At 41.4% G+C, this 13,221-nt stretch overlaps 1 protein-coding gene across 2 annotated transcripts in view; it reads right to left on the bottom strand.

Moving 5' to 3' along the window:
- mgll (monoglyceride lipase) overlaps positions 1–11,189 on the bottom strand; it is a 40,733-nt gene extending 29,544 nt beyond the window's left edge. The window contains exons 1-2 of one of the 2 annotated variants that reach the window (XM_070840301.1): positions 11,112–11,189; positions 8,942–9,077 (exon numbers count right to left, since the gene is read on the bottom strand). In XM_070840301.1, coding sequence (XP_070696402.1) covers positions 8,942–9,069 — 128 coding nt within the window. In that variant the 5' untranslated portion in view covers positions 9,070–9,077; positions 11,112–11,189. Of the gene's footprint in view, positions 1–8,941; positions 9,228–11,111 lie in introns of those variants that run through there. The other variant, XM_070840300.1, reaches the window with a different exon arrangement.
- Positions 11,190–13,221: the final 2,032 nt, after the last annotated feature.

The raw sequence follows: 13,221 nt of genomic DNA, 5'->3' as shown, positions 1-13,221 counted from the left end.
GATCACACTTGAAAGGAGGAACAAGAAAATCCTAGCAGGGTCCATTATTCCCCACAACATAATCCATGTATTTCCATGTATTCCATGTATTTATCTGGTTTTCATTACAGTGGCACAAACTGCTTAGAAATCAAAACCACCATCCAGAGTAAAGCTGTGATAGCTATTCTTCTACATTCCTGCAAGGGGGTCCATTGTTCTGTCTTTAATCATCAGAGTAGCAAGCAACCAATGAAGAGGAATATAACAATTTAACACAAAAACAGTGTGGGAGCTAAATAGAGGTAAAGCATGTCTACTGTCAGTAAAAGTCCTCCTACAGTGCAGCTCTGCATATTCCAATTTAACAAGTTTGATAGAGCAAGTGGATAACTATTTATTCAGTGAGTAAATTACACTCAAGATTTGATATGGCAATAATGTTCATACATTCATTCATTAACTTTATAATATGGAGCAATGAGGTAAAGGTTTCGGAGGGGAACTGGAAATGTCTTTGCTGGCTACTTGACCAAATACGTATTTTTCTGGGCCAGGCTGACTACCAAAGAAAGAGACAGTTCCTAGAAACTGTACATCAACTCCCGTGGCATCTCTGACAGAGCTGCAGTGATTCCACAAACAGCACTCCAGAAGCACAAATTCAGCTAATTTGCATCCTGAGTCATGAAACGTCTAATGACAGTCGACAAGAGGTGAACACAGCATGAGGACTGTGTTGGCGTGTGCAGGCAGAACGACAGGCCTTTTTCCACCGAAGACATGTTGATGTGTCATAGCAGGAAAAGCACAGATGTAAATTATAAAATTAACGATTCGAGCTCACTTCCATTGAGCTGCCTTAGTTTCAGGGTCCTGCCACTGTCTCACTGTCAGGGCTTACTTGAATAGAATAGAGCCATCATTTTCCTACTGTGATAAGTCAACATGTCCACTGTGAAAAAGGCTTATACAACACTGACTGCTTAACATTAGCACATTGTTAGATCAACACTTGATGCATAGTGACATGAGAGAATAACCGTTGACTCAGAGCCACATCAAGCCTTTCACTGCCCACTGGTTTGACATTTTATTTGACACTGACATGCTGATTGTGGCAACTGTTTAGCTTTTGCTGATGCCACCTTATACGAACATACTGCTAAATAAATTAACACTGGAGATTTTGGTTTTGTCCATGTGTCCAAACTGGAAAGGAGCCAAAGGACGAGACAGAAGGAACGAACACTGGCATGATAATCTGATTAATGGACTTAGACTGCCAAGACCTTAATGGTGTGCGTGTGTGTGCGCGTGTGTGTGTGTGTGTGTGTGTGCGTCTATACTCTAATCTTATGTGCATCACAGTGCGAGTGTAGGAGAGACAACCACAAATTGCTGAGCTTTCTTTGAAGAGCTGCCCACGGGATTTGATGTATAGTGTGTGTGAGTGTGTGTGGACATATATGTACTCTATGTGGGTGGGAGACCACATTAGCGCTGTTAAGTGCCGACTCAGTGAATGTGCAGTTATAGGGGTATGTCTTAAGTATAGAAATATAGACCCAAAGATTAAAGGAAAAGTGGAGGGAGAGAGGCCCAAACATAGAATTTACAGAAATACGTTCGACAGAGAGAGGAAACAAGACATCAGTGGGTTTTGGAAGCACATATTTAGAGGCTTTTTAAGACAACTCAACTAAAATTAGCTGAATGAAGAGTATCCCTGGTGAAGTGGAGTGAGTGTACTTGAACTAAATTTAATTAAAGGCCAGTTCACATTAGCATTTAAAACGGAAATGGTCACTCATGAGAGCAAAAGAAGTCAGCACAAACTTTTGAACTTTGGTGAATTTAAAATGTGAATTCATGCTGTTGCCCAATAGCAGGCTGTCTTGACAGTGCTGATCTTTGATGGGGGAGGGAATCCAAAAAAGAGGAAGCTATTGTAGCCTCGTGCTTTGCGTTACCATCAACTTTTGTAGAACTTTTTCTATTGGAACATAAACTGCTCCATCAAAGATGAATGGTTTGCGAATGGTTGGAGAAGTCAGTGGGATAAATATTGTCTTTTGAATAAATGCGTTAGCAAGCTTGTTTGCTCTTAGAGCTTATTTTATCTACGCCTGATTGAATCCTCAGAACAAAATGCCAGGGAGAGAGAGAACTGTATGGTACAGACAAAACGGAAAGAAGCTTTTGTGATTGACTAGCGTTAGCATTGTTGCTGCTGCCGTACTCACAGTTTGCTCGTCAAGCAGTCCTTGCACTGTAACTGCATTCTGTTCAATTCAAGACATTTCAAAACTGTTTAAGACACCGTCAGTCTTTCTAAGAACCTGTGAACTCCTACGTGACAGTGAGATGTGATGCATTAAGAGCAAAACAAAATGGATTTGACTGTGTGACAGGTGGAAAATTAGATGGAGTCAGAGAAGAGTATGAGGTGTGACAAGAAAGCAAGAAATGTCATTATAGAAAGTGTGTGAAAAAACTAAACAGTGGATGGACAGAAATGGAGGCAGACAGACAACAGCAGGACAGTTTATACCAGTGATACAAAAAGACAAAGACATACTATATTGATAAAACTTCAGGCACATGTTGTCAGTCATTCCCTCTATCTGCATGTGGAGACAGAGCGTACTTGTCTTATGAACATTATGCACCGTATAAATATAAAAACAAACATTACCTCTCATAACTCTGCTGCTATTTTTACTTCTTATCGCTGTTGGAATCCTTCATTTACGCATTTTCATTTTAGATTTCACTACTTGCTCTTACATCATTCCACTTTGCCAATCAACATCATCAATATTTTCAATTAACACATCTGTATAGCAGCAGAACACAATCAAATGTATGGAAATTGTAATTATCATCCAGAATACTTTGATAATTATTTATAATCGTATTTGCACGATTAGTGTCTCAGCTTATTCTAATGTTTAGGCTGTTGCTGGTGATTAGTGATGCAGGAAGTGTAACTTGCTGGGACAGTATTAATGAAATCACTAAGTCACTGTGAATATGAGCAACAGCGAAATGAAAAAAAAAAAGAAAACTGAAGTGCTTCTTCTCTGTTTTCTCTTCACATTCATTTACTGTAAATGATCACAGCTGGCACTTGGAATCACCTACTCATGAATTTCACAGGAATACGAGAGGCCCTAATATGTTATACACTCCGTTACTCAGGCAAGCCGAAGCACGAACACGAAAGGAACTGTGGAGCTTTTATCTTGGCAAAACTCTGCGGCCGACAGTAACAGTGGCAGCGAGCAGAGGAGAAATTAAACAGTCTGACCATAGAAAAACAAACAGGGAAGGAAACTCATCCGGAGACCATCAGCAAAACTTCGATAAGAGCGTGACCTATTTACACAAGCTGTGTGTGTCTGTGTGAGTGTGTGTGACTACTCTTGATGTGAAAACACAGGTGTGGTGTGCAGTGAACGAATGGCTGGTGTGCTGGTCTGCTGGTGTGTTCAAAGCCTCAGTTGGACGTCTGTCGGGCGATTAGTCAATCATTGTTGATGCTCCGCCCCTCCACCCCTCCACCTTTCACCTACTTCCTGGTTCTAGTGAAAAGGTTTTTCAGGCACCCACATGACCTTTGACCCCATGTCATTCTCATGCCCACGAGGATGATTTTAAATAAAGACAATATCATTTCAAATCAAGATTTGCGCATTATTAGGATGTTTTATTTTTTATGTGAGCAACATGGTGGACATGAATAACAGAAGAGTTTGTCTTTTCTTCCTCAATCTATTTTCAGATTTCTATACAGAAGTGTACGTTTGTAGGAAATGTACTAGTCAGCAATAGTAGTTTCGTTCCCTACCTACAGCTTCATGCTCAGTCATTCATGTGAAAACATCAGGGCTCCGTATTAAATGACACTTGTGAACTTCTAGACCTTAGAAACATGTAAAAAAACATGAGCGCAGTTGCACATACTGTGCATAACAGTGATATCTGCCACACAAAACAAAGCAAGCACAACAGAAAAAAAGTCAATAAAAAAAAATATTTCCAGTTTTCGAAATTTAAGCAACAATCTAAACAAGACAACTTTGGATGAAAGATGAAATGATGAAAGGAGACACATTTAAGACCTGAACCGTAAAAAAGGGTGTGGCAACAAAAATCAATGTCAGACAGGTTATGCTGATGTTTGCGCACTCAATGTATGTCACTCACTACCAGCTGATATTTGTCCTTAAAACATGTTTTTTGTGCCAGAGGACAAAGCACGTGACTGTGGTGATTTTTACTCCATCACCTGCACTCACATGCTGTTACTACAACGTTCTCTCATTCATCTGAGCGTATTTAACTGTTCATTAAAAGAAAGCTATGCATAGAAACAACCATTGCATGTTGGGGACTTTCTGGTCCACCAGCAACAGATGAATTGATTCCCAAATTCATCAGACAGCTTTACTATTGAACTAAAGACACATGTTTGATGGTTGATGGACAGATTTCTGCTAAAATCATTAGTCAAACAAACTTTAAAACTAGCGCATATTATAATCTGTCCTCATTTGCCTGCAGGTGCTTTCCCTGTCCCTCGCTGCCTAGAATTTCTTTTTCCACGGCCTCTCAACCTCCCTGTTGCTGCTTTATATAAAGAACAAACTTTGGTTTTTCCCATCCACTCAGTCGGAGGTTTTACATTTAACAGTCAGCTTAATTTCCACTTTTTTTTGCTGTCTGGCCTACAGTTGGTCCACTCAGTTTAGTTAATATGTGCGGGCCTGGCACTCTCAAACTGCTGCCTGTCACCATGGTTACAGCACGTCACATCACAACTTTAGTGGTGTTGACAATGATGGTGAATCACCAGCAACGTCTTTGATAATCAATACATCGTTAAAGCCATTTTCAAGCAAACACTCGCTATCCAGAATCTCAACTGTGAAGACGTGCAGCCTGTCTTTCTCTCGTGCCACTGTAAACTGAAAACCTTTAGGTTTTGGACAAAACAAAAAACATAAAGATGCCACCTGGGTCTTTAGGAACTTAAAATTTTCACTATTTTCTAGCAGTTTATAGACCAAACAGTGAATCTATTAATTATGTAAAATAATTATCAGTTTATAATTATCATCCTTTTGAGAACTCACTCACCACATGGCTTATTGGCAATAGTAGCATATTACTGAAAGCCAACACGCCTATATTATCACTCATTACCATTTTATTATAATCAAATTATAATCAAATTATAATCACACAGACTTCTAAAACATGTAACGAGTCTTTCGGCCCCGAGGCGGAAAAACTGTCAGTTGTCAAATCTTTTGTCTGTAGATTCCTTCCTCAAAGCTTATCAGCGCACCAGCTGCTCCTGTGGCCGGTATGAAACCACTCCTATCACAAACATTTAAGATAAATGTTCTTGCTGCTGGCAGAAACAATGAGCTCCACAACATGTGAGGATGGTGTATTATTATGAGCATGGACCCACTTGCGTTTATTAGTATTGAGTTACTGAGTTACAGCTCTAAAATCTATAACAGCCAGTGTTGCTCCTGTTAATGTAACCCAAGGGAAGATTAAAACAACTTGTAAATTTTAAAAACAACAACTTTTGATCTATAAGCCTAAAATTAATTCATCCTTCCATAAAGTATAGAAGTAGTTAATGAAATGGAGCTTCCACAGTACATACTAATAGCCTCTAATTCCTATTTTACATTCATGCCAAAGACGACAACATTTTACCTAAAGTACTTAGGATGCTATAAGCTTCTGGCTAAGCTGGATCTACAGAGCCCAAGGTTTCATAAATTTGGTTCTGACACGCTGTGTCACAGTGTGTTAATTTACTAATCTGACTGCAGCAGTGAGTGGGTTGCTGCAAGCCTGGAGGCTGCATCCATCCAGACCACAGAGCACTCTTTTATTTTGAAACATCAGACTGCAGGGGCAGTTTGTGTTGAAACAGGAGGTGTGTGTCAGAGATAATGGTAAAGTGTAGATAGACAGCAGGTTGGAGTGTCTCATTTTGCAGCACTTTTACCCTCTGATAACATCCTGTGTGTAACTTTAACTTTAACATATTTAGAAGGCATCGTATTCAGAGGATGCTGATTTCACTCAACAAGTATACTCCGATAACATGAAGCACACACACAACAGCAAATTAAGACCAATAAATCAGTGTTAGGGTGTACTGGCGAGGTTGTGGCTTTACCCAAGCCTCTGTTTTATCAGCTTGTAAAACTATAAAACCTACCTCACTCAGCTTTAAGGAGCTGCTAGCTCAGCTAAAAGAATTTCATTAGTCTGAGCCTCAGTGAAGAATTTTAGTGTCCTGTGAAAGTCTAACTACAGATTCAAATTTGATTCCACAGAGCACAAATCATCAGCAGCATCAGTCCACAAATATTTGCATCAGCTATTAAAAGCACACACTGCTGGATGGATATACACACCATGATAAATGGCATTTCATGGACTCTAGCCTGCCTCGCTGTACATGCATGCATTTTTAGCATGGTCAATGGCTGGCCTCCAGTGAGAAAGCTCTTATATAAGCCATCCAAAGCCTTGGCTCTAAAACAGTTACAAAGCAGAGAGCTATTTGCAGCTATTTTAAGCCTGCAGTGATTCAGCTTTTTACTTCCAAAAAACATGATTTGAAGAAGAAAATGTTATGCCAATGAAACTGCATTTGCCATTTGGTTTATTGATGCTTTTGGCCGGATGAGTAGAAAACATTTTTAGAACTGGCTGTTTATCTCCAAGAGTCTTTGTTGGCAGGATTGAAATATGTGAGCAGGTCGCTGCATGAGTGGATGTTTGTTCATATGGGGTTGTGGGCTTTGGGAAAGGGCTTCTGTGTGACCACAGTGAGCCATTAGGCCTCAGTGGCATTGTGGGAAATTATAAAGTCAAATATTAGCTCCACTGCCTATGCAGAATTATGCATATTTACATGTTAACAAGAGCTGCCAGAGCGTTTCAGTCCAACAACAGAACCAACACAACCACACAGAGGTTTGCCACCAACATACACAGATATCTACACATCTACACACAAGTACACAAGCACCCGAATGTACGAATGCAGAACAAATGAAGGATGACTGCAGAATAAACACACACACATACACACATGCTGTTGTAAACCATGACCCACAGTTTACGGAGCAATCATACAGCAGAGACACAGACACAGTGTCAGTTAATGAGTCACTGCTCTACACAGAGGTGTGAGCCGTGTGTGTGTATGTGAGACAGAGAGATCAGTAATATCTTGACTCCAGATGTTCCTGCTTCTGTCACATCTCTTTCCGTCTGTGCTCACGCGCTGCATGAGGTTTTCTGAGCTCGCTTCACTGTGACATCTGTGTTGCATGATCTGCTACGGCCACATGTGTGGAGGGTGCACAGGCTCATAACGGCTCAGAGTGCATACCAAGGGGGCCTCCAGCAGCAGACTGTGGAAAATACCCCTGTTAAACTTTTTTTTAATCGTCTAGTTATGAGGCAACATTACCATTTATGTTCTTTCGCACACCAGATGAGTCAGGATCTCAGAGCTTTTACAAATGAACTACGATGCTGCTCATTACGATTCAGAATATAATTCAAATCAACTACAAGGAACAACTTCAAAGCACAAGGGTTTGTGGGTATGAAGAAACAGATGTTGACATGTGATAGGCACATTTTCCTCGTGCTTGGAAAGTCTCAGTACAGTGAGGGGGAAACTACAGTCTGTATACTAGTGCCCAGTCAAATTTGTGCTGGATTGTCGCTGACTTTGTTAATCTAATCTAAATAAATTGGCTTTTTCACTGCAGCTCAGGCTGAGGGAACATACTGTATATTAAACGTGAGATTCTGCAGGACAGTTTGTGATCTTCTCAGGGTGTTACATTTGTGCCGTTAAGATAAATCTGCTTCCATGATGACTGACTAAAGCTGAATCTGTCATTTTCTGCATTTTTTTTGTTCTTCCAAACCCCCATAAAGCTGACAGTATTCCCCAATGGTGGCGTACGGAGAGGATCTCCAACCGCAGTAGTTGTTAGATCAATCAACAATATGTTTGCTGGGTTCAACAAGCAACTGTTTTTTTTTTTTTAATGGGGTCATGACCCAGTATGAGTCACTGGTGCATCTGGTAGTCACCACTGTGAGGAGATTAACATAATTATGGTGTTTTTAACGAGCTCGCGTCACAGAATGAGACTAAACTGCCCTGACATTTTAACAAACTGATTTTATTTCATCTCATTGTTCCTTACTGACATTGTTTTGTTGTTTTGATTTGACCTAGTGATGCTTTTGTCTTGCATATGGTTAAAAACCTGTGTTTATTAGTGTTGAGTTACTGAGTTACAGTTCTAAAATCTATAACAGCCAGTGTTACTCCTGTTAATGTAACTAACAAACTTTGTTTTGTTTTACTGTGACAGTATTTGGAAGATGAGGAGTTAACTGGAAAGTTGTTTGACCAGTTGACTCCTGGGCAGCCGTTTGAAAACAAAAACCTTAGTAAAGATTTTAACTGAGATTGTGTGGAGAAGGGAGCAGCAGAGACTAGAGCTGGTGCTGTTGGTTTTACTCTCTCAGACATAGCCCAAATGTGCACTGACCAACCAGGGTTAGAGACTATACCAACAGTGCCAACAGTGCACTTTTATCACAGCTGGGTCCCTGCACACACACACACACACACGCACACGCACACGCACACGCACACACTTGTATAGATTAACATGCAGGAACTCAGAGGAATGCCCTCATGTGACACAACCATGTGAATAGGGCCACTTTCACAGGATAAAGATTCTTACATTACTAAAAAATGAACCCAACTCTTTTGGTATACACTCCATCTCCCACACAGCCTGCACACAAAGGGAAGACACACAGATGATGAAACAGACACACTCTTTCCGCTAGTTTTCCCGCTCCGTTCCCCACTGACCTTGGCGGGCCGACGGGCTCCCAGTAGCGGCAGAACAGGTGCAGTCCGTCGGCGTTGACGATGTGCTGCAGGTCGGCGTAGGGGACTCCCTGCGGGCTCCGCCGCGGAGCAGCTCCCGGCTCGGGCATGGAGGGGTCTGCAACAGAGACACGGAGCAGCGATAACAACACGTCGCTGCCGTACAGATAGCAGCTGAAGCCGGCGACGAGAAGGCAGGTGGCGGCGGTCACGGCGTTCATTGTTTGTTGTTGTTTGTTTATTTGGTGCGTGTTTTACGCGCGTATCGGAGATGACACGGTGCGCAGAGTGCGTTTGGATACACCGGATCTAATCCTGAGCTGCACGCACGCACGCACACATAAACACACGCACACACACACACACACGCACACACACAGAGGCAATGTTGTCAGAGCGTCCGCAGCGACCGGCGTTACGTCACGAGACCATATGCCCTGTTTTCCACAAGGTCTCTCAACCACTCTCTCTCTCTCTCTCTCTCTCCCTCTCTCTCTCCCCCTCTCTATCCCCATCTCTCTCTCTCTATTTTAAATCAGTGTTATTGACATCATTGTTATCATTTGCACACTTTAAAGTGCAGCATTGCCAAAGGGGTCGTGGCCTGTATGGTTTAGGCCCACAATAACAAATGGTTTGCACTATAATACAACAATTCCATCACTGAGCTGTAATTAAAAGAAGACATAAATCATACACTCAAAACTTGAATATATGGTAATATGGACATAAAAATGATGAATTAAGAACCAATGACGGAAGGCACATTTCACCTGGATGAGATATTTTTGTTTCACTTATTCATTTAATTTCTACTATTCAGCTATTTCTATCTCAGTGTTTAGAAATTACATGCATCTTTAATTTCATTTCATTACACACCTATTTGTCACCGTCGCACACAAGCACTGAGCTGATTTACTGACAACATCACTGCTGGCAAAGCAAATAGAAATAGCCTTTGTTTCTCTGCCTCTGTCAAACCTCGTGCATGTGGATTGTTTATCTGTGTGTGTGTGTAGCTTTGACACACACACACACACACACACACAGATAAACAATCCATATGCACGTCTCTTTTTGCACTGTGTGTATTGCACTCCCCCTTCCCCTCTCTCCCCCCTCTCTATCTCTGGCACTACACACATGAGGCTGCCCTGGCACAGCCTCTACCACTGTGGTGATGGCATGTGCAGCATTACAATGAAGTGGACAGCGTGTGTACCGCCTGACACACCGCCGGAGGTAAAAATAGCGCCGGTGTGAAGCTATTTCCTGAAATGATAGGGTGTCGCCTTTCAGGTTTAGTGACCTGACAGCCTGGAAGCTCGCACCTCAGCAACCACTGAGAGCTGATCAATGAAAAGATGCATGTTGGTGAGGAACATGGAAAAGCTCATTGTTTGAAACACCAACACCAGGTGTTATTATTTCTACTATGCATTTTTATCATTAGAAGCCTGTTTGTTTTCCCGAGCATCAACATGCGGCTTTTCACTGATTTTCACCCTAAATAACAGGCTACATTCCTGCTGTGCAGCCAGTTCTGTCCGGACGAGTATGGTTCATTTCAGCTGCACATTACTGGATCATGAGAGAGCGCATTAATCACAATAGATGGGCATCACACACGGAAACAATCGTTATCACTTAAGTTGCAGCCATACGTATGAGTGGATCATTACTGGAAGCTGCTCCAATGACATGTGTGCGCAAAACCTCCGTCCTACTCTCATCTCTGCTGCAATCACCCGTTTCCACCTTCGTGCACATGAGACTGCACACGGCTGGACAGTGGGATAAGACAATGCAACTGTTTCTATTTAAGCTGGTGGTGTTGCATCGTGAAGGAGCGATCCATCTGGTTTGACTGGTGATGTAGATACCAGTGCCCGTGGTAGCGCATTACGCGCAGTAGCATGACATCAATATGAGGGTCTGCGGGGTTTATATATATAAAAAAAAAAAAGATGAATGGAGGAAAGCCAGAGAATGTGCCACACGTGCAAACATCTCTGAAAAACTGCAAGTTAGATTGATTAAGACCCAAAAGCTAAAGGAATACCACCCTGAAGCTGGAGATTAAACACACAGGAGTGTCCATCAGACGCACTGTTAAACATCATAAGAATAATACAGAGATGGAACCAACCTGAGCAGCAGCGTCTGCAGTGAAGTTCAAGCTTCTTCTCGGACTCCCCAATCCCACTCTTTCTCTCTCTCTCTCTCTCTCTCTGTGTGTGTGTGTCTCCGATGCTCCACTCTCGCCACCCGCCAAGAGAAGAATGCAGTCAGCGACGATTGGGGAGAAACTAAATAAGTATTCACACACACCCTCTCTCTCTCTCTCTCTCTCTCTCTCTCTCTCTCTCTCTCTCTCTCTCTCTCTCTCTCTCTCACACACACACACACATATGTATACACACTTCCCAATTTCCCCAGAGGCAGAGATACAGCTCAGCTCCTCTCTCCTTCTGTTGAGCCTCATTTACTGTTAGAAAAAAAGGGAGAAAAAAAAATACTCACCATGCTTGAGTCCACATGGTTCACATTTTTTGCACACACCAGACTCACTGATGCTCATTTATTAATAGTATTATGTGTGGATCGACCCCTTTCTCCTTATTTACAGTAAAGCTCCCACCTGATGTGACAAGAGCTGCTCCAAATTAAATGAGAGGATAGGTTACATGACTGCATTTGTCATTTTCTTCCAAAAAAAACCCCCACATTTTGATTTGATCTAGCCCAAATAAGTCATTTAAGGACATTGTTTCCCATTACAAAGCACCCTGTCACCATCTATTGATTAGTTAAGGCAAGTAAAACTGTGGTAAAGGCAGCATCAATTTTTGGCCACTTGGGGGCAGCTAAACAAGCTGTAAACGCAACATTGACATCATATGACCTTAAAATGTTGTTATATTGTGTGTGTTAGTAAATTACCTGCACACACCACAAAGGCAGAAGATAAGAATCAGCTGTAAGATAGAAAGCATGGATGTAAACAATAATTAATGAATTAAAAAAAAAAAAAACACCCTCTATCCTTCTACCCTCAGTCTGAAATGTTTCTGGCCACCAAAGCGGGTCCAATATTCGCCCTTTTAGCTCTGATCCTCTCTCCACCAAGTCCTGCAAAGAATACATTCTTCAGCTGGTGAATGCTCCACTGTGTTCCCATTCGCTAATTTAGTCTCTCTACAGTGGATTTATCACAGCGAACCAAAACAGTACAGTAACGAGCCAAAAGATGCTAAAATGCACGTCAGAGCTGTGAAGACTAACCGTCTCTAGTTTGTCAATAAAAGCAACTGATTTCACATCACACACAGACAATTGATCCACGTCAACCCAAAAATATTGATTAGTGTAGGTTTAAGAATAGAGAAACATCTATTCTAGTTTGAGCCCTGCTATTGATTGGTTAGAGCAAAACCCTCCATACACACACACCTTACATACCATGCATGGTGACATCACTTTTTGGCGTTTTTAGGTGCAACACTTGAAACTTTGAAACACTGCTTTTCTGCATCCACAAGAGCTTCTTATCAGGAACATGTAGCCATAGAATGTTTTGAGTATGAACGAGGCCAAGGAACATAAAAGTGTGTTAGTGTAATCTGTTACGGGAAAATCCATTTGTTTTCTTATACTTATGATTCAGCACGTTCCTTTTCCAATCAACAATGACTCATTGGAGCTGGTTTTAGTTAACAGAGGATTGTTGTTGTTGCAAATCTTTGTGCTGGGACACTGGAAACAAATCCCTTCCCATTTCTCTAACTGCTTACAGACGCATGCTCAGAAATTACTCACATTTCCATTTCTCTAAAATTGAAACAGATGTGGAAATGACCAACTGTCAACTGAACAACATTTTTCTCACATTCTGTAAATATTTGTAAATATCTCTATTTATTGTTTTTATATCTCATATTTATGCTTATTGATTATGCACCAATACACCCAGGTAAATAATGTGAAAACTTACTTGGCAATAAACCTAATTCTGATTCTGATATGTGACTTTAAACTGGAAAAAATAGTCCCTGACCAAAAACAGGTGGATTTTATCTGTAAATATGCAGTTTCATGAGTGACAAGTGGAAAAAATGATACACGATGCATTGTCTGCTACAATGTGGGCGCAACTATGTTGGTTATGGGTTTGATTTCCACTGTAGCTTTCTTTACTGTTACATTATCCCTGCTTGAACTACTAATAATTACATCTGGCAGGAGAACGCGTCTCAGGG

This window comes from Pempheris klunzingeri, chromosome 11 (genome assembly GCF_042242105.1).
Source record: "Pempheris klunzingeri isolate RE-2024b chromosome 11, fPemKlu1.hap1, whole genome shotgun sequence".
NCBI classification, from domain to species: domain Eukaryota; kingdom Metazoa; phylum Chordata; class Actinopteri; order Acropomatiformes; family Pempheridae; genus Pempheris; species Pempheris klunzingeri.
Note: the sequence above shows the minus strand (reverse complement) of the source record. Positions and strands in the feature narration are given on the sequence as shown.